This window comes from Oncorhynchus keta, chromosome 34 (assembly GCF_023373465.1).
Source record: "Oncorhynchus keta strain PuntledgeMale-10-30-2019 chromosome 34, Oket_V2, whole genome shotgun sequence".
NCBI classification, from domain to species: domain Eukaryota; kingdom Metazoa; phylum Chordata; class Actinopteri; order Salmoniformes; family Salmonidae; genus Oncorhynchus; species Oncorhynchus keta.
In genome coordinates this window covers 71493794-71519080 of record NC_068454.1, presented here as the reverse complement: position 1 = coordinate 71519080, position 25287 = coordinate 71493794, and the positions used below count along the sequence as shown (strand labels likewise).

The 25287-nt window shown below is 45.2% G+C and overlaps 1 protein-coding gene and 1 long non-coding RNA gene across 6 annotated transcripts in view; both read right to left on the bottom strand.

The window, feature by feature from the left end:
- Nucleotides 1-21252, bottom strand: part of LOC127915209 (uncharacterized) — a 54560-nt gene extending 33308 nt beyond the window's left edge. Inside the window, exon 1 of one of the 2 annotated variants that reach the window (XR_008090573.1) lies at nucleotides 21132-21252. This is a non-coding gene — a long non-coding RNA (uncharacterized LOC127915209). The remainder of the gene's footprint in view (nucleotides 1-21131) is intronic. The other variant, XR_008090574.1, reaches the window with a different exon arrangement.
- On the bottom strand, nucleotides 13306-16868 carry LOC118367776 (CD276 antigen-like). 4 transcript variants are annotated; one of them, XR_004822170.2, is made up of 6 exons: nucleotides 16844-16859; nucleotides 16687-16718; nucleotides 14729-15088; nucleotides 14375-14647; nucleotides 14125-14226; nucleotides 13862-14011 (listed from the first exon to the last, which is right to left on the bottom strand). XR_004822170.2 is itself a non-coding variant. In XM_035751418.1 (5 exons), exons 1-5 carry the CDS (start codon nucleotides 16846-16848, stop codon nucleotides 13872-13874), a joined length of 810 nt encoding a protein of 269 aa, XP_035607311.1. In that variant the 5' UTR covers nucleotides 16849-16859; the 3' UTR covers nucleotides 13306-13871. The 4 variants fall into 4 exon arrangements, 2 of the variants coding, with proteins under 2 accessions (XP_035607311.1, XP_035607312.1); XM_035751418.1 differs by lacking the exon at nucleotides 14125-14226 and having other exon boundaries at nucleotides 13306-14011; XR_004822171.2 differs by having other exon boundaries at nucleotides 16687-16868.
- Nucleotides 21253-25287: the final 4035 nt, after the last annotated feature.

Here is a 25287-nt window from a genome sequence, read left to right as displayed (position 1 = left end):
CCCCCACCTTCTCCTGGATCTTACACAGGTGTCTTCCCTTTCCCTCCCTGTTCCATTTGTTTTTGACTACTGTTCTTATTAGTCCCTTGGCTTCTGCTTTTCTTATTGGCATTTCCATGTCAACATTAGGATGTTTGAGAACATCCACCTCCTCATTCCCTTCAACTCCCACATGAGCTGACACCCAGAGGAACCTCACAAATACCCCCCATGTGTTTCAATCTAAACAGGCACTGCAGAATCTCATACAATACATCTTGTCTGCTCTGTGACATGAATTAATTTAAGCTCATCAGTGCTGCACAGAAGTCAGAAAAGATGACTACCCTGTCTGGCCTCACCTCTTCCCCCGCCTGTCTGTCAAATCAAATCAAAGTGTATTTGTCACGTGCACTGAATACAACTGTGAAATGCTTACTTACAGGCCCTAACCAACAGTGCAATCTTTAAGTTTTAAAAAATAGGTATTAGGTGAACAATAGATAAGTAAAGAAATAAAAAAAACAACAGTAAATAGACAGTGAAAAATAACAGTAGCATATTGCTGTGTCCTCACATCCTCCACCCACTCTGCAGCCAAGAGTATGGCCAGAAACTCCATTGTGTATACACTATTTACCAAGATAGTTTTTATCTATATTTTCCATGGCTGTCTATTTACCACCACAAACCGATGCTGGCACTAAGATGGCACTCAACGATCTGTAATGCTCATCCAGGAAAATGCTCATCCAGAGGCGGCACTCCTAGTGGCTGGGGACTTGGATGCAGGGAAATTTAAATCCATTTTACATCATTTCTACCAGCATATTCAATGTGCAACCAGAGGGGAAAAAATCTAGACCACCTTTACTCCACACACAGAGACACGTACAAGGATCTCTCTTGCCCTCCATTTGGAAAATCTGACCATAACTCTATCCTCTTTTCCTGCTTACAACCAAAAACTAAAGCAGGAAGTACCAGTGATTCACTCAATAAGGAAGTGGTCAGAGGACACAGGTGCTAAGCTATAGGACTGTTTTGCCAGCACAGCCTTGAATAAGTTCTGGGATTCTTCCGATGGCATTGAGGAGTACATCACATCAGTCACTGGTTTCATCAATAAGTGCATCAATGACGTCGTCCCCACAGTGACTGTACATACATACCCAAACCAGAAGCCATGGATTACAGGTAACATCCACACTGAACTAAAGGGTAGAGCTACGACAAACCATTAAACAGGCAAAGCATCAAAACAGGACTAAGATTGAATTGTACTGCTCGTAGGATGTGGCAGGGCTTGCAAACTATTACGGACTACAAAGGGAAGCACAGCCGCCTGCTGCCCAGTGACACGAGCTTACCAGACAAACTAAATAACTTCTATGCTCACTTTGAGGCAAGCAACACTAAAGCATACATGAGAGCACCAGCTGTTCTGGATGACTATGTGATCACACTCTCTGTAGCCAATGTAATTAAGACCTTTAAACAGGTTGCAGGGCCAGACGGATTACCAGGATGTGTACTCCGAGCATGCGCTGACCAACTGGCAAGTGTCTTCACTGACATTTTCAACCTGTTCCTGACCAAATCCATAATGCCAACATGTTTCAAGCAGCCCACCATAGTCCCTGTGCCCAAGAACACCAAGGTAACCTGCCTAAATTACTACCGACCCGTAGCACTCAAGTCTGTAGCCATGAAGTGCTTTGAAAGGCTGGTCATGGCTCACATCAACACCATTATCCCAGAAATTCTAGACCCACACCAATTTGCATTCCGCCCCAACAGATCCACAGATGATGCAATCTCTATTGCACTCCACACTGCCCTTTCCCACCTGGACAAAAGGAACACCTACGTGAGAATGCTATTCATTGACATCTAGAATTGGCTTCCTATTTCGCAACAAAGCATCCTTCACTCATGCTGCCAAACATACCCTTGTAAAACTGACCATCCTACCAATCCTCGACTTTGGCGATGTCATTTACAAAATAGCCTCCAATACCCTACTCAACAAATTGGATGCAGCCTATCACAGTGCAATCCGTTTTGTCACCAAAGCCCCATATACTACCCAACATTGCGACCTGTACGCTCTGGTTGGCTGGCCCTCGCTTCATACTCGTTGCCAAACCCACTGGCTCCATGTCATCTACAAGACCCTGCTAGGTAATGTCACCCCTTATCTCAGCTCACTGGTCACCATAGCATCTCCCACCTGTAGCACACGCTCCAGCAGGTATATCTCTCTTGTCACCCCCAAAACCAATTCTTTCTTTGGCCGCCTCTCCTTCCAGTTCTCTGCTGCCAATGACTGGAACGAACTACAAAAATCTCTGAAACTGGAAACACTTATCTCCCTCACTAGCTTTAAGCACCAACTGTCAGAGCAGCTCACAGATTACTGCACCTGTACATAGCCCACCTATAATTTAGCCCAAACAACTACCTCTTTCCCTACTGTATTTAATTAATTAATTTATTTTGCTCCTTTGCACCCCATTATTTTTATTTCTACCTTCCACATTCTTCCATTGCAAATCTACCATTCCAGTGTTTTACTTACTATATTGTATTTACTTTGCCACCATGGCCTTTTTTTGCCTCCCTTATCTCACCTCATTTGCTCACATCGTATGTAGACTTGTTTATACTGTATTATTGACTGTATGTTTGTTTTACTCCATGTGTAACCCTGTGTCGTTGTATGTGTTGAACTGCTTTGCTTTATCTTGGCCAGGTCGCAATTGTAAATGAGAACTTGTTCTCAACTTGCCTACCTGGTTAAATAAAGGTGAAATTAAACATTTTAAAAATAAAAACAACAGCTCAGCATTCAACACCATATTGCCATCAAACTCATCACTAACCTAAGGACCCTGGGACTAAATTCCTCCCTCTGCAACTGGATCCTGAACTTCCTGACATGCCGCCCCAAGGTCGTAACGGTATGTAACATCACACCTGCCACACTGATCCTCAACACAGGGGTCCAAGCTCAGTCCCTCCTGTACTCTCTGTTCACCCATGACTGCATGGCCAAGCACGACTCCAACACCATCATTAAGTTTGCCAACGACACAACAGTGGCCTGATCACTGACAACGATGAGACGGCCTATATGGAGGAGGTCAAAGACCTAGTAGTGTGGTGCCAGGATAACAGCCCCTCCCTCAACGTGGTCAAGACAAAGGAGATGATTGTGGACTACAGAAAAAGGAGGACCGAGCACGCCCCCATTCTCATCGACTGGGCTGTAGTGTAGCAGGTTGAGAGCTTCATGTTGGTGTTCACATCCCCAACAAACTATCATGCTCCAAAGACAGTTGTGAAGAGGGCACGACACCGCTTATTCCCCCACAGGAGTCTGAAAATATTTGGCATGGGTTCCCAGATCCTCAAAAATACTACAGCGGCACCATCTAGGTCCTACAGAGGGTAGTGCGTATGGCCCAGTACATCACTGGGTCCAAGCTTCCTGCCATCTAGGACCTCTATACCAGGCGGTGTCAGAGGAAGGCCCAAACAATTGTCAAGGACTCCAGCCACCCTAGTCATAGACTGTTCTCTCTGCTACCGCACGGCAAATTGTTATATTTCTATATTTTTTTTCTTCTTAAAACTGCATTGTTAGTTAATAAGGGCTTGTAAGTAAGCATTTCACTGTCAGGTCTACACCTGTTGTATTCGTCGCCTGTGACAAATAGAATTTGATTTGATTTTGATTGATTTGAGATAAATTATCCTTTTTGTCACTGCAACCTTAAACACTAAAAGAAGCACCTATCCTCCCTGTTTTAGGGTCTTTAGAGCCATCAGCGAATACAGTATATTCAAGAAAGCATAGTACTGTGTTCTAAAGTGTTCACTTACAATATTTACTGGATCTACTCCTTACTTACCAACCTTTACCCTCTCAAGCAACCCTAGGTCTAGCATTGGCTGAGGGATCAACCAAGGTGGGATAGCAGGAAGCACCACAGAGGGGCTGAACTCCTTCTCAAACAATCCCATCTCTCTCACCATAACAACACCTACCTTTCCACCCAAAATTGTATTCAGCGCTATATATTGCATTTTCAACGCCATTCTATCCAGCCCCAACTCCATTCCTGACAGACAATGCATCACATTCAATATTTTATTTCCTTTGACAACTACTCTGTTAATATGCTCCATCCACGTCATTGAGGTGTCAAACCAGACCCCCAGGAACCTAAATGCCCATACAGCTTCAGGCATATTTCCTCCCCAAACTTCCTTCTATAAAGTCTTCATTGTGCTTTCTCAATGGTGAACTTGAAGACCCACCTGAGGCACCACTGATCAACTTGTCATATCGCTTCTTGAACTCTTCCGGCTATATTGGGAATATTTCTCCCTCTCTTCCACAGTGCCCCATCATCGGTAAACAAAGACCTCCCATTGTCACGACTTCTACTGAAGTCGGTCCCTCTCCTTGTTCAGGCGGTGTTCGGCGGTCGACGTCACCGACCTTCTAGCCATCACTGATCAATTTTTCATTTTCCATTGGTTTTGTCTTGTCTTCCTTCACACCTGGTTCCAATCCCATCAATTACATCTTGTGTGTTTCCCCTCATGTCCTTGTCGGAGATTTTTTGTTTGTATGTGATGTGCTATTTAGTGTTGGTGTGCAACGGGTTTTGTACCCACTTTGTTATTTTGTACATTTGGTTGTTTTGGAGATTGGTCAGCATTTATTAAACAACTCCATTTATACCAAGTTCGTTCTCCTGCGCCTGACTTCCCTGCCACCAACACGCACCCCTTACAGAATCTCCGACCACCTATGGAGTCATCAGAAGAAGGTACCCTGGTCATGGAGGTGGAGGAACGCGTCCAGGAGCCTGCGGTAATGATTTACCATCTGGGTGCCACCATGGATCACGTTGTCCAGACAATGGACCGCTGGGAGAGACAGGGAGTTCTTCCAATGCCACCACCAGCACAACCGGGGTCTATCCTGAGCGCTCCTTTCCCGCCTGAACCCAGTGGGATCCGTCTCTCCATGCCACAGGAGTATGACGAGAGTGCTGCCAACTGCCAGGGTTTCCTCCTCTAACTAAACCTCTATCTGGCCACGGTCCAACCAGCTCCATCGGACCGTAAGAGGGTGTCCACCCTCGTCTCGTGCCTCACCGGGAAACTCCTGGAGTGGGCAAACGCTATGTGGAGCGAGGAAGAAGCGGCGTTGGACCATTTGAGGAGGAAAAAATGGCAGTTTTCGACCACCCGCCCGAGGGCAGAGCAGCGGGCGAGCTCCTCTACCACGCATTCTGCGCGGGGACGTCCGTCGGGAGCTGGCCTGCAGAGACACCACCCTCACTTCCGACCAACTGGTGGACCTGTCCATCCGGGTGGACAACCTGCTGGCTACTCGCGGACGTCCAGATCGGGGTCTGGTGGTTCCATCCTCCCACACCCCCCCTCCAATACCCATGGAGCTGGGAGGGACGGTGCGCAGGGAGACCGGAGGGGGTTTCTGCTCGTGCACCATCTGTGGCCGCAGAGGTCACACTGCTTGTCGGTGCCGGGTTGGTTCTTCTGGGTATCGAGGCATCAGACAGGGCACTCTGGCGTCACCCCAGGTGAGCTGGCACCATTCTCACCCAGAGTCCTCTGTTGCACATATGTTTGTGTCTGTCACTTTTCCTGAGTTTTCCCTGCATTCCCAGAATAAGGAGTTCGTAGATTCAGGCGAGGCTGGGAATTTTATTGATAGAGCGTTAGGTCACAGTTTAGGGACCCCCATTGTTCCCGTGGATGTGCCCTTCCCCGTTCATGCCTTAGATAGTCAACCATTAGGGTCAGGTTTAATTAGGGAGGTCACCGCTCCTTTGGGCATGGTGACGCAGGGGAGTCAAAATTTGTATTTTCCTTATTGACTCTCCTGCTTTTCCCATGTTGCTGGGCCTACCCTGGTTAGCTTGTCATAACCCCGCTGTTTCTTGGCCACAGAGGACTCTCACAGGGTGGTCGCGAGAGTGCTCAGGTAGGTGTTTAGGGATTTCCGTTGATGCTACAACGGTGGAGAGTCCAGACCAGGTCTCCACCGTGCGCATTCCCCCTGAATATGCCGATTTGGCTCTCTCCTTCCCTAAAAAGAAGGCGGCTCAATTACCACCTCATCGACGGGGCAATTGTGTGATAGATCTCCTGGTAGACGCTGCACTTCCAAGGAGTCACGTGTATCCCCTCTCACAGGCAGAGACGGAGGCTATGGAAACATATGTCTCCGAATCCCTGCCTTAGGGGTACATTCGGTTCTCCACTTCACCAGTCCCCTCAATATTATTTTTTGTGAAGAAGAAAGAGGGAGGTCTGTGTCCATGTATTGACTACTGGGGTCTAAATCAGATCACGGTGAGATATAGTTACCCACTACAGCTCATAGCCACAGCGATGGAGTCAATGCACGGGGCGCGCTTCTTCACCAAACTAGATCTCAGGAGCGCTAACAACCTGGTGCGTATCCGAGAGGGAGACGAGTGGAAGACGGCTTTCAGTACCACCTCTGGGCACTATGAGTACCTCGTCATGCCGTACGGGTTGATGAATGCGACATCAGCCTTCCAAGCCTTTGTAGACGAGATTTTCAGGGACCTGCATGGGCAGGGTATATTGATGACATTTTGATATACTCCGCTATACTCGCCGAGCATGTGTCCCTGGTGCGCAAAGTGCTTGGTCGCCTGTTGGAGCAAGACCAACAGTCTATCTCCTTCCTAGGGTATCGCATTTCCACGTCAGGTGTAGAGATGGAGAGTGACCGCATTGCAGGAGTGCGTAATTGGCCGACTCCCACCACGGTTAAGGAGGTGCAGCGATTGTTAGGGTTTGCCAACTACTACCGAAGGTTTATCCGGGGTTTTGGTCAAGGTAGCGGCTCCCATTACTTCAATGCTGAAGGGGGGCCCGGTGCACTTGCAGTGGACAGCTGAGGCGGACTGTGCTTTCAGTCACCTGAGGGCTCCGTTTACCTCGGCTCCCGTGCTGGCCCATCCGGATCCCTCTTTGGCGTTCATAGTGGAGGTGGACGCGTCCGAGGCTGGGATAGGAGCGGTGCTCTCTCAGCGCTCGGGTACGCCACTGAAGCTTCGCCCTTGTGTCTTCTCGAAGAAGACGCTCAGCCCGGCGGAGCGAAACTATGATGTGGGGGACCGGGAGTTGTTGGCTGTCGTCAGGGCCCTGAAGGCGTGGAGACATTGGCTTGAGGGGGCTAGACACCTATTTCTCATCTGGACTGACCACCGCAATCTGGAGTACATCCGGGCGGCGAGGAGACTGAACCTTTGCCACGCAAGGTGGGCCATGTTTTTCACCCGTTTTGTTTTACCCTTTCTTACAGAACAGGCTCCCAGAGCATCAAATCAAATCAAATTTTATTTGTCACATACACATGGTTAGCAGATGTTAATGCGAGTGTAGCGAAATGCTTGTACTTCTAGTTCCGACAATGCAGTAATAACCAACAAGTAATCTAACTAACAATTCCAAAACTACTGTCTTATACACACAAGTGTAAGGGGATAAAGAATATATACATAAAGATATATGAATGAGTGATGGTACAGAGCGGCATAGGCAAGATACAGTAGATGGTATCGAGTACAGTATATACATATGAGATGAGTATGTAAACAAAGTGGCATAGTTAAAGTGGCTAGTGATACATGTATTACATAAAGATGCAGTAGATGATATAGAGTACAGTATATACGTATACATATGAGATGAATAATGTAGGGTATGTAAGCATTATATTAGGTAGCATTGTTTAAAGTGGCTAGTGATATATTTTACATCATTTCCCATCAATTCCCATTATTAAAGTGGCTGGAGTTGAGTCAGTGTGTTGGCAGCAGCCACTCAATGTTAGTGGTGGCTGTTTAACAGTCTGATGGCCTTGAGATAGAAGCTGTTTTTCAGTCTCTCGGTCCCAGCTTTGATGCACCTGTACTGACCTCGCCTTCTGTGGGAACAGTAGACTGTTAGGGCAGAAGCATTGTCCCGGCTGTATGACACAGAGGAGCGGCCAATGGATCCCACTCACATACTCCCCTCCTCTTGTTTGGTGGTGCCGGTAGTGTGGAAGCTGGACAAATGCAGAGCCCGGTCCCCCTCAGTGTCCAGCTGGGCATCTGTATGTTCCGTCTGCTGTCCGCGACCGGCTGATCTGTTGGGCCCATACGTCACCCTCCTCTGGTCATCCTGGGGTCAGTCAGACGGTGAGCTGTCTTAGTGGAAAGTACTGGTGGCCCACTTTAGCTAAGGACATGAGGGTTTATGCTTCCTCCGGCTCGGTGTGCACCCAGTGCAAGGCTCCTAGACACCTGTCCAGAGGTAAGTTACAACCCTTACCCATTCCACAACCGCCGTGGTCACACCTGTCAGTGAATTTCCTAACTGATCTTCCACCTTCACAGGGAAACACCACGATCCTGGTCGTTGTGGATCGTTTTTCTAAGTCATGCGTCTCCTCCCTTTGCCCGGTCTCCCTACAAACTGTGGAGGCCCTGTTTACACACGTCTTCTGGCACTACGGGGTGCCTGGGGATATAGTGTTTGATCAGGGTCCCCAGTTTACGTCTAGGGTCTGGAAGGCGTTCATGGAACGTTTGGGGGTCTCGGTCAGCCTGACCTCTGGTTTTCACCCCGAGAGTAACGGGCAGGTGGAGAGAGTTAACCAGGATGTGGGTAGGTTCCTGAGGTCTTATTGCCAGGACCGGCCGGGGGAGTGGGCGGCGTGGGCGGCAAAGAACTCGCTCCGCCACTCCTCCACTAACCTTTCTCCCTTCCAGTGTGTATTGGGGTATCACCCGGTTCTGGCTCCTTGGCATCAGAGTCAGACCGAGGCTCCTGCGGTGACGACTTCAGTCCCTTGTGGACTGGGAGGGGTATGGTCTGGAGGAGAGATGCTGTGTTCTGGTGGAGGACGTGTTGGATCCTTCCATGCTGCAAGATTTCCACTGTCTCCATCCGGATCGTCCTGTGCCTCGCCCTCCGGGTCGTCCCCGAGGTCGGTGCCGACAAGCTGCTGGAGCCGCGTGTCGGGGGGGGGGGGTGGGGTACTGTCACGACTTCCGCCAAAGTCGGTCCCTCTCCTTGTTCTTGTGTATTTAACCCTCTGTTTCCCCTCATGTCCTTGTCGGACATTGTTTTGTTTGTATGTGATGTGCTATTTAGTGTTGGTGTGCGACGGGTTTTGTACCCACTTTGTTATTTTGTACATTTTGGTTGTTTTGGACTTTGTTCAGCATTTATTAAACGTTTATGCCAAGTTCGTTCTCCTGCGCCTGACTTCCCTGCCACCAACACGCAACCCTCACACCCACTATTTGGTCTAACCTTGGAGAATACATTGTCTATAATAATGGAGAACAAAAAAGGCCTATTGACACTTCCCTGGGGGATACCATTATCCCCCTCATACCTTTCTGACATAGAGCTCCCCACCCTCACTTGTATTGATTGTCCAAAAAGAAAGGCCTTTATCCAGTTAACTTTTCCTCCAAGCCCCATGATTTCCAGTTTGATAAGCAGACCTTCCTTCCACATCATATCATAATCCTTCCGTATGTCCGACTCTAAGGACAGTACAGGATCCGTTGTTCCCCTGCCTTTTCTGAACCAACTTTGGTCTGGTGACAATAGGCCTCTACTCTCCGGGAAGTAAGTGAGCCTTTCTGTTATTGTCCTTTCCATACATTTACAGACAAGAGATGTTAACACTATCAGCCTATAGCTTGATGGATTAGTAGGGTCTTTCCCTGGTGTCCGTATCGGCACCACCACAGCCTGGTCCATTCCTGACACACCTTATTGTAAGGGAACAATATTTTCCCCAATTACAGTGTCACTGTGATGAGCCATCATGATGTAACACATATCATCCTTCCCAGGAGATGTTAGACCAGCTTTAACTATCGCTCTCTTCATCTCAGCCAATGTAAAAGGGGCAGGCAATGCGCCTCCTCCACCACCTCTCTGATCCAGGACACCCAGATGTTCTCTTCTGACCCTCTCTCTCTCACACACACAAACTGTCCCTTCTCTGCCAAATGATTTGATCTGTGCACCTTCACAAATGCCTGGGCTAAAATCTCTGCCTTCTCCATGTTTCTCAATGCAACAGTTTTCCCCACTTGTCAGCACAGGGAGATTCCAATATCGTCTGTCCCCTCTCCCCACTTTTAATCATCCCCAATACCTCTCCCACTGGGGTAGTCCTGCCTATGTTTCATCAGAACCGGTGCCAATACTCCCTCTTTCCTGTCCTAATGGTCCTCCTTACTACTGCTTGTGCTTGCTATATCAGGTGCTAGTAGTTATTGGACCTTTTCAATATCTTGAAAGAACCATTCCTACTCTTTGCAGCTTCTCTGCACTCTTCAGTCCACCAGGAACTGCCTTTCTCCTTCTCCCCCTGTACCTGTGGGTATCACCTGCCTTGAGGCCTCTACTATTGCTCGTCTTACTACATCATTCACTGTTGCTATATCTGCACGGAGATCAACCCCCGACAGCCCGTGTTCACTCAACTCCTGAAACCGACCACACTCCACTTTTTGTGAAATATCCATCTCCTCAATCAATTTCCTGTTGTATCTCCCACCCTCATTCCTACAGTACATTAATGATAGGGTAGTGATCAATAGTCCCTGTAGATTCCTCCCATTTCTCCCAACTACATCTGCCTGCCATTGAACTTGAGATCAGAGTAAGATCCAGAGCTGATTCAATTCCAGTTACTGGGTCAATCCTGGTTCCCCAGCCATCATTAAGGCACATAAGCCCTTTCTCATCCAGGAGTTCCTCAAACACTTGTCCATTTACATCAGTCCGAAATCCCCTCATCACATCACCCATCTCATATCTTGACCTTCTACACTCCCAATGGCCATCAACTCTTACGTGGGTTGTAAAAGTTCACTATTAACAGATTCCCCTCTCCCGACCACACTTCTACCACTACATACTCCTGCTCAACTCTTTCTCCCGGAAGCCTATATGGGATCCCCCACTTTATAAAAGGTAGCACACCCTGCCCCTCCCGCTGCCACCCCATCTCTATGGACTGCAATTTAACAAAAATATAGGGTTGTTTTAATCCCTGTCTACGGGAGACATATCACATATGGTTTATCTGGTAAATCCTCAAGAAACTGTTTGAAATCTTGCCCATTGGCTATCAAACTTCTCACATTCGATTGGAGGATAACACCATTATAAAACTAACCAAGACATGATTCCTAGGCGGACTGATTCTCAATCTCATTGAGGTCATCCTGTACATTTTCCCATGTCAGTCCTGTGATCACAAGATATTTCACAGCCTCATCCACTATTATCTGTATCTCAGTCTTAGATGGCCCTTTTCTGTGCAATTGATAGCTGCCGTTACACATGTAACAACCTTTTGCATATCCCCCATTCTGCTCGCTACATCACACCCAAACTGCTCTATCCTGGAGGTGCAACGCCCTATCATGTCACTTTATGTTAGTGTTTCCTTTATTTTGGCAGTTACCTATTGCCGGGCTGGTCAAACAGGCTGTTGACATTTACCAATGCACAATTTATTTTGGGGGGTGTAATGCAATCACGTCCAATTGTTCTTATAGACAAGACAGTTCAATGGAAATGCACCGTGAACATGCAATTATCGCATCTACTAGCCCTGCAAACTTTCTAAATGTCGACAAACATCACTGGATAAATTTATGGAAATCTAGTTTATAAGGTCATTTTGATGTAGTGAAGTACTTTTTCAAAGTAACTAGTTAAATAAAACTAACTTTTTCTTAAAGACTTGCTCTGGTACTTCGGCGACTAAGAAAGTATTTTTTTAAACCTGCCGCTTTGGGCTGGATGTGTCAATGTAGGTACATGCATAATCTATGAGCAGATTTACTGTCTAATTTCACCAAATCGCTAGTTTGAAAGCGACTGACGCCAGATGAGGCGCATGACAGGTGTGCGCAATAATCAGCAGCCTGGTGACCGAAAGCGCAGGAGAGGGAGCATGTGACAGGACCCCCTCTCCAATGCATGGTTCCAGCCGTAGGACGGCGACCAAAGGGACGGTCCCGAGGACCAGGAGCGGACAGGTCACTTCTGCTGAGGCTGTCGAACCGGCTGAGGCGCAGGAGCCTGGCGACCTAGAGCGCCGGAAAGGGAGCATACGTGACAGTACCCCTCCCTGGCATGTGGCTCCAGCCGCAGGACGCTGACCAAGGGGACGATCCCGGGGATCAGGAGTGGACCGGTTGTCTCCGCTGAGGCGCGGACACCAGACGAACCGGCTGAGGCGTGACAGCCTGAAGAGGTGTAGGAGCCCAACGAGCCAGCTGATACGTGAGAGTCCGACGAACCAACTGAGGCTTCAGAGTCCAACGAGCCGGCTGAGGACTCCCCGGTAGATCCGGTACTGACACCCGGACCCAACATCACTTCCAACACCAAAAAACACTCCCTGGTGCTTCCCTTAGGTGAGGCGTTATTCTCTAACGTGTGCGCTGGGAAGCAAATTCAGGGAGTGAATAATTGAATAAATTAACGAAACATAATAAAACCATGAACAACACACAAACCAGAAACAATAACACCGGTGGAAGGAACCAAAGGGATTTACATAAATAGGGCAAGTAATTAAGGAGGTGATGAAGTTCAGGTATGTGTTATTAGGTGCTGATGCGTGTTACGAAGGTGACAGGTGTGCGCAATAATAATCAGCAGCCTGGTGACCTAGAGGCTGGAGAGGGAGCACACATGACAGTCCTGGGGATAATAATCACAAAATCATCAAGCGTTGATTATTTGAACCAGCTCTGTAGTGCTACGGCAAAAAAACAAAACCTGGGAAATATTGGTGTAGCTTAACTTCTTCCAGTGAGAAGTAATTGGTAGCCTGTTCAACTATAGAGTAGCTGTTGGAGGCTATGTTGGACTATCGTTCTGCTTTTTAGATGGGTACTGTACATCATGCTGCTACAGTGGAAAATAAATCCAGGCATCCCTACATGAATTGGAATTCTCCCCTGTGCAGTCTAAGCACATGAGAATGAGAAATCCCCTGGCTTTGATCAATGTTGCCCCCTGCATCCCCACTGGAACACCAAAACAAATCTATTTGCTCTGGGTATAATGAAATAAAACCATAGTTTCATGTCATTATTTGACCAAGAGGACTCTACTAAAATAAGAAATGTGACAGGAGAAAATTACACTCTCCCTGTGCTGCTGGTATACTGCCAACATGCCAGTTCTTTTAGCAAAAAGACATCACAATTGGGGTTTCATCTCCTTTTATTACAAAATAACAAATTCTGGAAAGTATGATACACTGACTGGAACACACATTTAACAACTTTCATTAGACACTATAGCTGCCATAATTTCAATCAATATAATAATAAATAATAATAATATATACATGTAATTTATAAAGCCGAGTAAGACATCTGCAGATGTAAAAGGTGATTTATATAGTAACCTGGGCTAAATCCCTGAGCAAGTAGCAGTAAGCAAAAACTCGCTACATGGAAGAAACCTTAAGAGGAAGTAGATTAGGAATAGAGGTACATATGACCATCTAGTGGTGTGGTATGCAACTCCCATTGTCTATCTTTAGTGAGTGTGTCAACTGTATTGTTTGACAATACAGTGTGTCAACTCTATCATGTTGAACTTTGTGTATAAAGTTGTATAGTGCAATTCAGATTTTACCAAATGACTTCCCATGAAAATGGACTTTAGTAAACAAGGCTGTCCTCCCTTTATGTATTCTCTGTAAACAAGCAATGATAATTGCTCTGGCATGATGCCTGTTGAGTGACCATGGACTGAAGGTCATTCTATTCTTGTGTTTTCTCATCCTTTTTGGTCTCCTGCTCAGACCTCTTCCAGGACAACAGGAGCACTAATCCCAGCAGCATAAGCAGCAGGGGATACATAAAAAATCTGCTCCTCTTCTCAGCAGGCATCACACAGCACACTGCGAGAAGAAAGGAACACTCAACCTCAGTCACTGGAATAAGCAACATTCCCCTCTATATCTGACGAGGGTTTTATCATGAACTATAACAAAGTATTGTGAAAACCACTTACAAATATATTCAGAGAGACACATACTGTTTGAAGCCCATGGTCAAAGGCCATTGTGCAAGTATGGTATCATCATTCATCACATCCCAATGGACGAGGTAAAAACTACACCAGAATAATGATAATAAGAACACATGTACTGTATGATCAATAATCCAAAATACCCAATTCCAAAAGAACTGTAAACACATGTTAAAAGTATCTGAAAACAACATTGAGTCAAGGAACAAACTCTGGAACCCTGATATTTTACCTGGTGGTGGGTGGAGTGTGAGAGACTTGGTGAAACTCTGGTCCAGAACCCTCAGTCTCAGCTCGGCTGTAACAGTCAGAGTGCTGTTCAACCACAGTGTCACCTCACTCTTCAGCTCATAGTGCCCCCTGCTGTCCAATTCCATAGTGGTGTTACTGTCCATCACCCCTTTCCACACTAACTCTGGCTGGGGAAACCCCTGAGAGGCATGGAGGGTGACAATGAAGCCATCACAAGTGGCTTGGGCGGATATCCTGGGTTCATCATAAGGGGCTGGTTTGAAAAATTATAAATCATTTTGTAAGGGCAGTTATCATAATTTAATCTATACAAAAAAGCACCAATGGAATTTACCTGCCACTAGAAGTTGTAGCTTTTCCAGGGTGCCTCCCTGTTCATCTGTCACGTCACAGGTGTATTGGCCCTGGTCACTCGGCTGCACACCACTCAGTCTAAGTGAGGCATTTCCCACAGTGAGCTGGTCTTCAAACAGATGAGTACGTCCCTTGTAAACACCACTCTGTCTTTCCAGCTGATCTCTCCCATGGTAATAGCTGTGAACCACCTCTGATTCTCCACGCTGCCAGTTGATGACCAGTTGGATGAGGTTCAGATTTTTAGACGAAGGGAAAGAGCAGTTAAGGGTGAAGTCACTGCCCGGAGCTGCCACTTCTCTGGGTTGTAGACTTGTTGTAGTTACCACTGATGATATCACTGATATATGGAATAGGTGGAAAGAGAGGTTTGAGAGAGGGAGAGTGGTATTGGTAATGTAATGCGCTGTTTGGAGGATTCAGAGCTGAAGGTCAACTATAATGAAAGTTAAGACTAGCTATCTAGCCGAGTTGAGCGGCGACTAGTGTGGGCAGACTGGAGTGCCGACGACACATAAAATTGTTTTTTTTAATTAAAAAACAACTGATTTCAGTACCCAAAGAATAGCCCACAATTACAGACAAATGTTGTGTGTAATTGCGGCATGTTTTTGGGGTCCTGAAATCATTCTTTTGATAAAAATGTAATTTGATGTGACATCGAGCTCCAGTCTTCCCACACTAGTCTCAGCTCAACTCCATCGTAAATCGTGGAGTTGAGTTTAATCGACTAAATTAAGACCAACTCTACAAAATGGGTCTTATTCTCTAGAAGCAACCACCATCTCAATAATTTCGGTGAAAGACAAGAATTCATAGACAAAAGCCAGGCATTAGCCTACTAATTAACTGTTCCTTACCTACAATTCTCGCTCTTATTAATAGAGCTGGGACGATCAACTGTAGGCCTACTTATGTTACTTTTCTGAGTCAATTCAGAAGGCAATATGTCTGTTTTTTTAAGAAACACAATTTATTTCAATCTCCAGAGACTAAGTTTGGGAATCCCCAGTCTATAGGCCTACTTGGTGAGTGGCAGTGACTCCTGCTATTATTAAAGTACTTGCCCAGGAGGCAGTCGGCTGCTGTCCTGAGCCACTAAACTCCCTAGCACTTTGCACATTACATAACATGCAAATTGGTAAAACCGTGAGCTCTTGTTGTACATACAATAGCATAGGCCTAGCGTTGGAAAGTTGTTGTAGGACTGATAGATCAATTATCCTACATGCATAGCAACAACATATTGTGAATTAGCAGTCTAGCTAAGTTTGAGGTTCCACTTCCTCAGGTGGTGAATAATATATAGCCTATAGTATATATGCACAAAAATGTCAGCCAATTCTATGAAGAGCAAAACATGTATCTGATTCATCTGGATCCTATTTTGGCAGGTTGAACATCAAAATATCATGCATTCCCTGGATATTTTAGATGAAACATATTACTTTATAAATACTAGACTACCATCTGAGTTGATTTAGCCTACTGTACTTGGCACTGGGGGAAAAAATGTCTAGAGCCTTGCCGCTAATAATGTAATGTAAAGTAACTGTCTATTAAAAAATGATTTCATCATTGTAGGCCATTTATTGTTATTGAACAAATTAGTTACATTTATCACAAAATTACTTTTTGCGCAGCCATTCTTATTACAGTAATATTTGCAGAAAATCAATCATTGTTACAATATTGTATCCCTACTTCTTTGCTGTGTAACCAAGAAAGGACAGAATGGTTTAAATTACACAATTCATGATATCGGTTGTCCTGGGCTTGTTTATGCATGTATTATTTGTTTTCATCAAACAGTGTTGAATATGTAGTAAATAAATAACAGACTTGAGTACTGCACACTAACGCACTAATCACTGTACACGTGATCGTCCATGAGGGATGCCATTTACCAACACATAAAAATACGTTGTTTTTACTTACTGGTAATAAACAGTACTGAGACCACATGCAGCCTGAAAAACAAATATATACAGAGAGAAACATACTGTTTGAAACTGGCTTCTAATAATCCATGTACTGACTTTATTCTTTATTTTCTTTCAACTTTGTGGTGAAGGAATGACATGTTAGCTCATACCCCATGTGCCGAGAAGGAAGCATAAAGGAAGTACTGCAGTGGGTGAGTTCGTTTTACTCCGGGTGGGCGGGTTTCTCACATTTTAAACCATTCCATTGGCCCTTAGGTGAAACCTCAAGAGAGAGGAACTGAACCATAAACCTATGTACCGTGAACAACCAGTGGTGTAAAGTACTTAAGTAAAACATACTTTAAAGTACGACTTAAGTAGTATTTGACAACTTTTACTTTACTACATTCCTAAATAAAATGGTGTACTTTTTACTCCATACATTTTCCCTGACACCCAAAAGTACTCGTTACATTTTGAATGCTTAGCAGGTAAATTGTTTAATTCACACACTCTGTTATGGGTGTAAGATGGCACAGTGGTAAATGTTCATTACTGCAACTCTGTGTTTTACCGGGGTGCTTGAGATACCCGGATATGTGGTCATGTACTGTCGCTCTGGATAAGAGCGTCTGCTAAATGACTTAAATGTAAATGTAATGTACTGAACAAGACTGGTTACTCGCATCAATGCCTCTGTCTCGTCATTTAACATTCAAACATGGTATCAGAGTCGGATAACTAACCATGCTTTCCGCAAATTAGAATCACCTGCTCTGGTTTACAAACAAATGCTTATTTGTGTAACATTTCGCCCGGAATTGGCCTTAGTTAGAGTGAGTTTGGTAGTTAGCTTCAGTGTTGTTAGCACCGGTTAGACATGGCAGCGAACATTCCCCCTCCAGCCGTTATGAAGCTCAGCGGGGATTGGAGCACGAACTGGGATACGTTTAGAAGTGAATGGGAGGACTATGCGCTAGCAACGGGACTTCTGGAAAAGGAAGATGATGTAGTGGCTACCACTTTGAGGACTATAATGGGAACTGAATGCCGACACGTATACAAACACAACCTGAACCTAACAGCAGCTCAGCAAGGTAACGCTATAGCTATTCTTGATGCTCTTGAACATTACTTTACGCCAGCAAAGAACGTCATCTACGAGCGTTATGTTTTCGGTCGTTGCAAACAGGAGGACGGGGAGTCAATTGACAGCTTTGTCACTAGGTTAAGGGAAAAGTCAGCTATACGATTGTGCTTGGCATAACTGATGAGGGCATTCGCAGACTTTTGCTGAGAGAACGTGACCTGACGCTAGCCTTGGCAGTGGAGACATGCCGTGCAGCAGAGCTTACTGATATACGGATAAGGTCCATGGAGCTAGAAAGGCAACATACGGACAATGTCAATGCTACATTCAGGCAGCCAGTAAAGAAATTACCCTTTGCCACAGCTAATGCTAATAGTACAGCCAACTCTGCAGTAGACAACCCCAATACATGCCGATATTGTGGCATTTCTCATGGACGAGGAAAATAACACTGCCCAGCCTATGGAAAGATATGCAAATCCTGTGGTACAGCGAATCACTTCGCAAGGGTCTGCACGAAAAGCAAGAGAAAGGAGGGTAAAGTGCACTCCATGGAAACAAACACAGATGAACAGATAAAGGGAATGACAGCACAGAGGATGTACATGCTAGCGAGTGCATAGGGGCAGTAAGGGCAATAGGACAAAAGTGGTTTGTCACTCTGCTACTTAATAATAAACCACAGCAATGCCAGCTAGATTCAGGGGCCACATGCAACGTTATGAGCCTTAAAGACAAAAGGAGGCTCGCGCCCAGAGACAAACTCACACAGAGTAGTACCAAGCTGAAACTGTATTCAGGCCAGTTCATGACCTCTTTAGACCTGTTTGTGACAGAGTGTTTTACGTGGCCAGCAATACACCCCTGAGTTTGAAATAGTTGAGGCTAGTCAACAGACATTACTGTCAGGTTCTACATGCGAACGCCTTGGACTTATTAACTTCACCATCCCAGCTGATCTTAACATTATAGACAAAGTCCAGGCTGGGCCCCTGAGCAAGGAGACACTCCTAAGCAAGCACCATGATATCTTCAATGCACCGGTCGAGTCAGTTCCTGGGGAAGTCCACTTTGAGTTGGACGCAGCAATCCAGCCTGTCCAGTGTGCACCCCGCAATGTACCAGTGGCCATGAAAGCAGCTACGAAGGCTCAGCTTGACAAATACAAAGCAGATGGCCACATCATATCCGTCACCGAGCCTACGGACTGGATAAGTAATATGGTTATCGTCAAGAAACCAGACAAGCTACGGATATGCATTGATCCTAAACACCTCAACCGGGCTCTGCGACATTCACATTACATTATGCCCACATTGGAGGATGTTCTTTACAAGCTCCCAAAGGCCAGAGTCTTCACGCTCGTGGATGCCAGAGATGCCTTCCTGCAGTGCAAGCTCGACGAGCCCAGCAGCTACATGACCACCTTTTGGACACCCTGGGGCCGGAAGAGGTGGTTGAAGCTTCCGTTTGGTGTCTCTGTGGCTCTAGAGGTGTATCAGCGGAAACAGCATGAGCTGTTGATGGGACTCAGTGGCGTGGAACCCATAGCAGATGACATCCTAGTAGTGGGCTGTGGGGTAGTGGGCTGTGGGGACAGTGATGAGGAGGCAGAATGTGACCATGACGCCAAGCTGCTGGCCCTGATGGGCAGATGCAGACAGGTCAAGCTAAGGCTAAGCATAAAAAAGCTTCAGTTTAAAGTGCCAGAGGTCCGCTTTCATGGGCACATCTTGTCCTCCACCGGATTGAAGGCGGATCCTGAAAAAGTGAAGGCTGTCTTGGAAATGTCCCACCCATCTGACGTGAAGGGAGTGCAGCGCTTCGTCGGATTCGTCACCTACCTGGCCAAATTCCTACCTACTCTCTGAAGTGTGTGAGCCACTGAGGAGGCTCATGGACAAGGACACCATCTGGCATTGGCTCCCAAAACATGACGCAGCAGTGAGGGAAATAAAACAACTGGTCACCCAGACACCTGTACTGCGATACTACAATGTGTCAAAACCTGTCACGATTCAGAGTGACTCAAGCCAGTATGGACTTGGCTGTTGCCTCATGCAGGAGGGCCAGCCTGTGGAATTCGCCTCTAGGGCACTCACCCCAACAGAGCAGAACTATGACCAGATAGAGAAGGAGTGCCTCAGCATTGTTTGCATGCCAACGCTTCCACCACTACCTGTACGGGCGTGACAATATTACCGCAGAGACAGATCACAAGCCCCTTATTACTATATTCAGCAAGCCTCTCCTTAATGCCCCAAAACGACTGCAGAGCATGCTACTGGCCCTACAAAACTACAACCTCAAGGTGGTGTATAAGCCAGGACCAGAGATGTATGTGAGTTGACACGCTCAGCAGGGCTACTGCATCAGGCACTCACACACGCTCCATGCATGAACAACATGCAGTGTGCAGCTTACAAACAGAACAAGTGGATGTTGAACACAACCAGGCTGATGACCTTAATGTTACGGACCAGCGCCTTATACAAATCAGACAGCACACAGACAGGGACGGGCAACTCCAGGCATTGAGGTCTGTGATTCTGATGGGCTGGCCCGACTGCAGGGAAGAAACTGCTTTAGCCGTCAGAATATTGGCCAGTCAAAGAGGAGCTCAGTGTTCAAAACGGAGTAATATTCAAGAGTCAGAGAGTCGTTATTCCCCAGTCTCTGCGCCCTGAGATGTTGGCACGCGTGCACTCAAGTCACATAGGAGGTGAGGCCTGTTACAGACAAGCACGTGACACACTGTATTGACCAGGAATGCAGAGTGAAATCAAAGACTATGTCAGTAAATGCACAATCTGCAATGAATATGCCATTGAGCAACAGAGAGAGACGATGATGTCCCATGAGCTACCGATGCGCCCCTGGCAGATAGTAAGTCTAGATCTCTTCCAGCACAGTGGCAAAGACTTTCTGCTGGTAGTCGATCATTACTCAGACTTTTGGGAGATTGACCTCCTCCCCGACCTCTCAGCAGAGACAACAATCAAATGCTGCAAGGCTGTTTGCCCGCTATGGCCAGCCAGATAGGGAATTCGAGCACGTCACTTCATCACCACGACACCCAAAAGCTAATGGGAAGGCGGAGTCCGATGTAAAAATCGCAAGGAACCTCTGCAAAAAGGCTCTGCGAGAGGGCAAAGATGCCTGGAAAGCAATCCTGCAGTGGCGCAATACCCCGACAAAAGGCATGGACAGCAGCCCGGCACAGCGCCTCATGGCACCGCGCTTAAAAGCAGCTCTGCCAGTAGCCAGCACTCTCCTAGAGCCATGTGTGGTGACAGACGTGCTGGTGAAGCTACGTCACAGAAGACAGGTCTCCAAGTTCATCTACGACAAATCTGCAAAAGACTTACCTAAGCTCAGGGTGGGTGAAACGGTGCAAATGGAGCCATTACCAGGGGACCGTACAGGCCTCTGGAGACTCGGATCCTGTGTACAGAAAGTGGCACCACGCTCCTACTTGGTCGAAGTGAATGGATCACTGTACCGTCGTAACAGGGTTGACCTTCGGATTTCTGAGCCAGCACCTACTCAGAACCCTGATGGCCAAAGGGGTCGCATGACAAAAGACAGACCCCCAGCAAGTCACATGGGGCCTGAGGCACTGGGCGAAGAGCCAGGGGATCACAGGTCGGCCGCTCCCTCGCCCATCAATTCTCCCCTTAGACATTCAGGTGACGGGAACCCGCAGTCCTCGCAGACAATCCCCCTGTCTTTTCACGCTGCGGGCGTCTGTCCCAGCCACCAAAAATACTTAATCTGTAGGTTTCCCATCAGGGATTGTTGACAGAGATAATAGTGAAGAGAATATCAAAATGTGTTTTTGTTACCTGAAAAAAAATTATAATAATTAAATACTAAACTGTTCATGTTGGAAATTGTTACTAGGTTTGTTTTTTTAGTGAATTGACACCTCCTGTCCTATTTTATTAAATGGAAGATGTTATGGGTGTAAGATGGCACAGAGATGCCATCTGTTGGTAAATGTTCATTACTGCAACTCTTGTGTTTTACCACTAAACAATGTGCAAACTCGCTGCTGGATGCAATAGATGGCGGACTGAACACAGCAGTGTAGATCACCTCAAGATAAAAACGCAATATCGGTAAATTAGACTAAATAGTAGCACTTAACAAACTGATGGGCTATAACCTTCAATCTGGATAACAACAAAAATCATAAGACTAGAGAAATGTATCGACAAATATTACAAAAACAAGCAACACCCAAACATGACGTAGAGTAAAACAGTGGAACCAATCCCAAAACGTGACTCTTCTACAGACACGGACGATTTATTATTTTCACCACCGGGAATGGTAAAGGTCGAACCCGAGCTGTTAAAATCAATACATGACAAACTGGGCATACTTTAATGAATTAGTAAATATATAAAGTAGTTGAAGGCAAGCCTCAAGATGAGTGACGAAAAAGCTGTGACATTGGAGTTGAAGGCAAGATAAAAAGGACAGTCAATAAGATTTAAACTGATAAATGTATTTAAAAAGGGGGTGGGTATAATTTGTGGAACGTTCCAGCAGGAATCAGTTCCAAAAACTTCGGAAATAACAAGGTTGCCAACAAACAACGCATACAAAGTCGTATAGCGGTAGAATGAGATTCCGGATAGGGAGTGGGCTATGTAATTCAGTTTAACCACGTTTATTCCGAAAAATATCTGTCTTCATTCTGGTAGCCTCCACCATTTCTCGTTCGTTGTTCTAGTTATTTCCGGTGTGTCGGCATTCGGCGGATGAACTCTACTGCGCCTCAATTAGGCTATCGCTATGGTTAACATGTAACTTCACTAATGACTGCTAGCGCCAATATTTTTACATTGCTGGATGGAAATGCTTCTCAACTACTGGCCTTGGGACTCCACTACATTCCTAAAGAAAATGTACTTTTTACACCATTTTTAAATGTATTTTACTAGGCAAGTCAGTTAAGAACAAATTCCTGTTTTCAATTACAGCCTAGGAACTGCCTGTTCAGGGGCAGAACGACAGATTTGTACCTTGTCAGCTTGGGGGTTTGAACTTGCAACCTTCCGGTTACTAGTCCAACGCTCTAACCACTAGGGCTACCCTGCCACCCTACAGCTTCCATGATGTAATAATACTTGAAAGTACTTAAGTCGTTTTTTTGAATCTGTACTTTACTTTTGCACAACTTTTAATTTTACTTCACTACATTTCTAAAAATAATAATGTATTTTTTTACTCCATACAAGCATATATTATGAACCTTCAAAACCTACACTATAGGATGGATGTGTTTAGGAATGGGGGACGCAATTCGAAAGTTACATGTTTCCAATTACCAGCAAATAGACGCAAGAAATATTATACCATCATCATAATACTGTACCTTTTTCCCTTCATTTGCCTACTACTGTTTCTAAGCTATCATAACATGTGGGATTCTTCACCGGGACCAGGAATCGGAACGCCTTTGAATGGTCTACAAAGCATGCCCCCAGGCAAAAGTAGGCTTTTGCAGAGAAGGGTTATATTGTTACTCCACGACATAATATGTTACCACAACTCTATTAAAAGGACATTCTATACGTCATTCGTGCTATTTGATGGGTACTAGCCCCTGTCCCCCTACACACCAAGACAACAAGAAAAATGTTGCCCCATAAATTGCTCCTCTGGGATTTAAACTCTCAAACCCTCCTTTGGAGATCAACCAACATAACCCCTACTCTACCAGTCAGACAGATTTAACTTAGAGAATTTGGATGTATTGAGACTCCTTCCCTGTTTTCACACGCTATTACCTTACAGACGTATTTTAAAATAGATTACATTTTAATTTTCTCTCAATCTACACACAATAGACAAAGTGAAAATCAGGTTTTTACATTATAGCTAATTCATTACAAGTAAAAAACAGATACCTCATTTACATAATAATTCATACCCTTTGCTATGAGACTCAAATTGAGCTCAGGTGCATCCTGTTTCCATTGATCATCCTAGAGATGTTTCTACAACTTGATTGGAGTACACCTGTGGTAAATTCAATTGATTTGATATGATTTGTAAAGGCACACACCTGTCTATATAAGGTCCCACAGTTGACAGTGCATGCCAGAGAAAACAAACAAGCCTAATCAACTAAAATTGTATCGGTCACATGCGCCGAATACAACAGCTGTGGACCTTACAGTGAAGTGCTTACTGACAAGCCCTTAAAATGAATAAATCCTCTTAGGGATAGTCGGGATGCAAATGTCTCAACTGGCCAATTGCCATGGAAAATGCAGAGCGCCAGATTCAAATAAAATACTATAAAATTCAAACTTTCATTAAATCACACATGTAAGATACTCAATTAAAGATACACTCGTTGTGAATCCAGCCAACATGTCAGATTTTAAAAATGCTTTTCGGCGAAAGTATAAGAAGCTATTATCTGATAGCCTGCACCATCTGCACCAACAGTAAACAAAGGAGTTAGCATATTTCAACCCTGCAGGCGCTACACAAAACGCTGAAATAAAATATAAAACATGCATTACCTTTGACAAGCTTCTTTTGTTGGCACTCCAATATGTCCCATAAACATCACAATTGGTCCTTTTGTTAGATTAATTCCGTCCATATATATCCAAAATGTCCATTTATAAAGCACGTTTGATCCAGAAAAAAACGCAACGCCACTACAAAATATTTCAAAAGTTGCCTATGAACTTTGACAAAATGTTTCAAACTACTTTTGTAATACATTAGGTATTTTTAAACGTTAATAATCGATCAAATTGTAGACAGGGCAATCTGTATTCAATACAGGAAAGAAAACAAACCAGCGCTGCTTTTCACGTCTTGCGCAACTCACAAAAGTGTCCCCAGTTCCTAGTTTGCCTACTTCTTCATTGCACAAAGGAATTACCTCAACCAAATTCCAAAGACTGGTGACATCCAGTGGAAGCGGTAGGAACTGAAAACAGGTTCCTATGAAATATCCCTTGGCAAAGACAACTCAGGGAACAGAGAGGGGAATAAAATAAAATAAATTCTGAACAGTTAGTCCTCTGGGTTTTGCCTGCTACATAAGTTCTGTTATACTCACAGACATGATTGTTTTCTATCCAAATCTATTAATAATATGCATATCTTATATTCTTGGCATGAGTAGCAGGAAGTTGGAATTGGGCATGCTATTTATCCAAAAGTGAAAATTCTGCCCCCTAGCCCCAAGAGGAACAATGCAGGTCAAGAAATAGAGTCAATAAAATATTTCCTAAATAGTATAAAGTTTTAAAAAAAAAAGTAAATTCATAAGTAACACAAGAAAATGACGTAACAATAACGAGGCTATATACATGGGGTACCAGTACCGAGTCAATGTGCGGGGTACAGGTTAGTTGAGGTCATTTGTAAAGTGACTATGCATAAATATTAATGTCAATAGTGTGGGTTGCCATTTGATTAAATGTTCAGCAGTCTTATGGCTTGGCGGTAGAAGCTGTAAAGGAGCCTTTTGGTCCTAGACTTGGT

Coding starts and splice junctions, on each gene's coding strand:
- LOC118367776 (XM_035751418.1), bottom strand. Junction 14,648..14,728: donor GCTACAACTTCTAGTGGCAG/GTAAATTCCATT, acceptor TTTTCAAACCAG/CCCCTTATGATGAACCCAGG. Junction 14,012..14,374: donor CACACTCCACCCACCACCAG/GTAAAATATCAG, acceptor TTCTTCTCGCAG/TGTGCTGTGTGATGCCTGCT.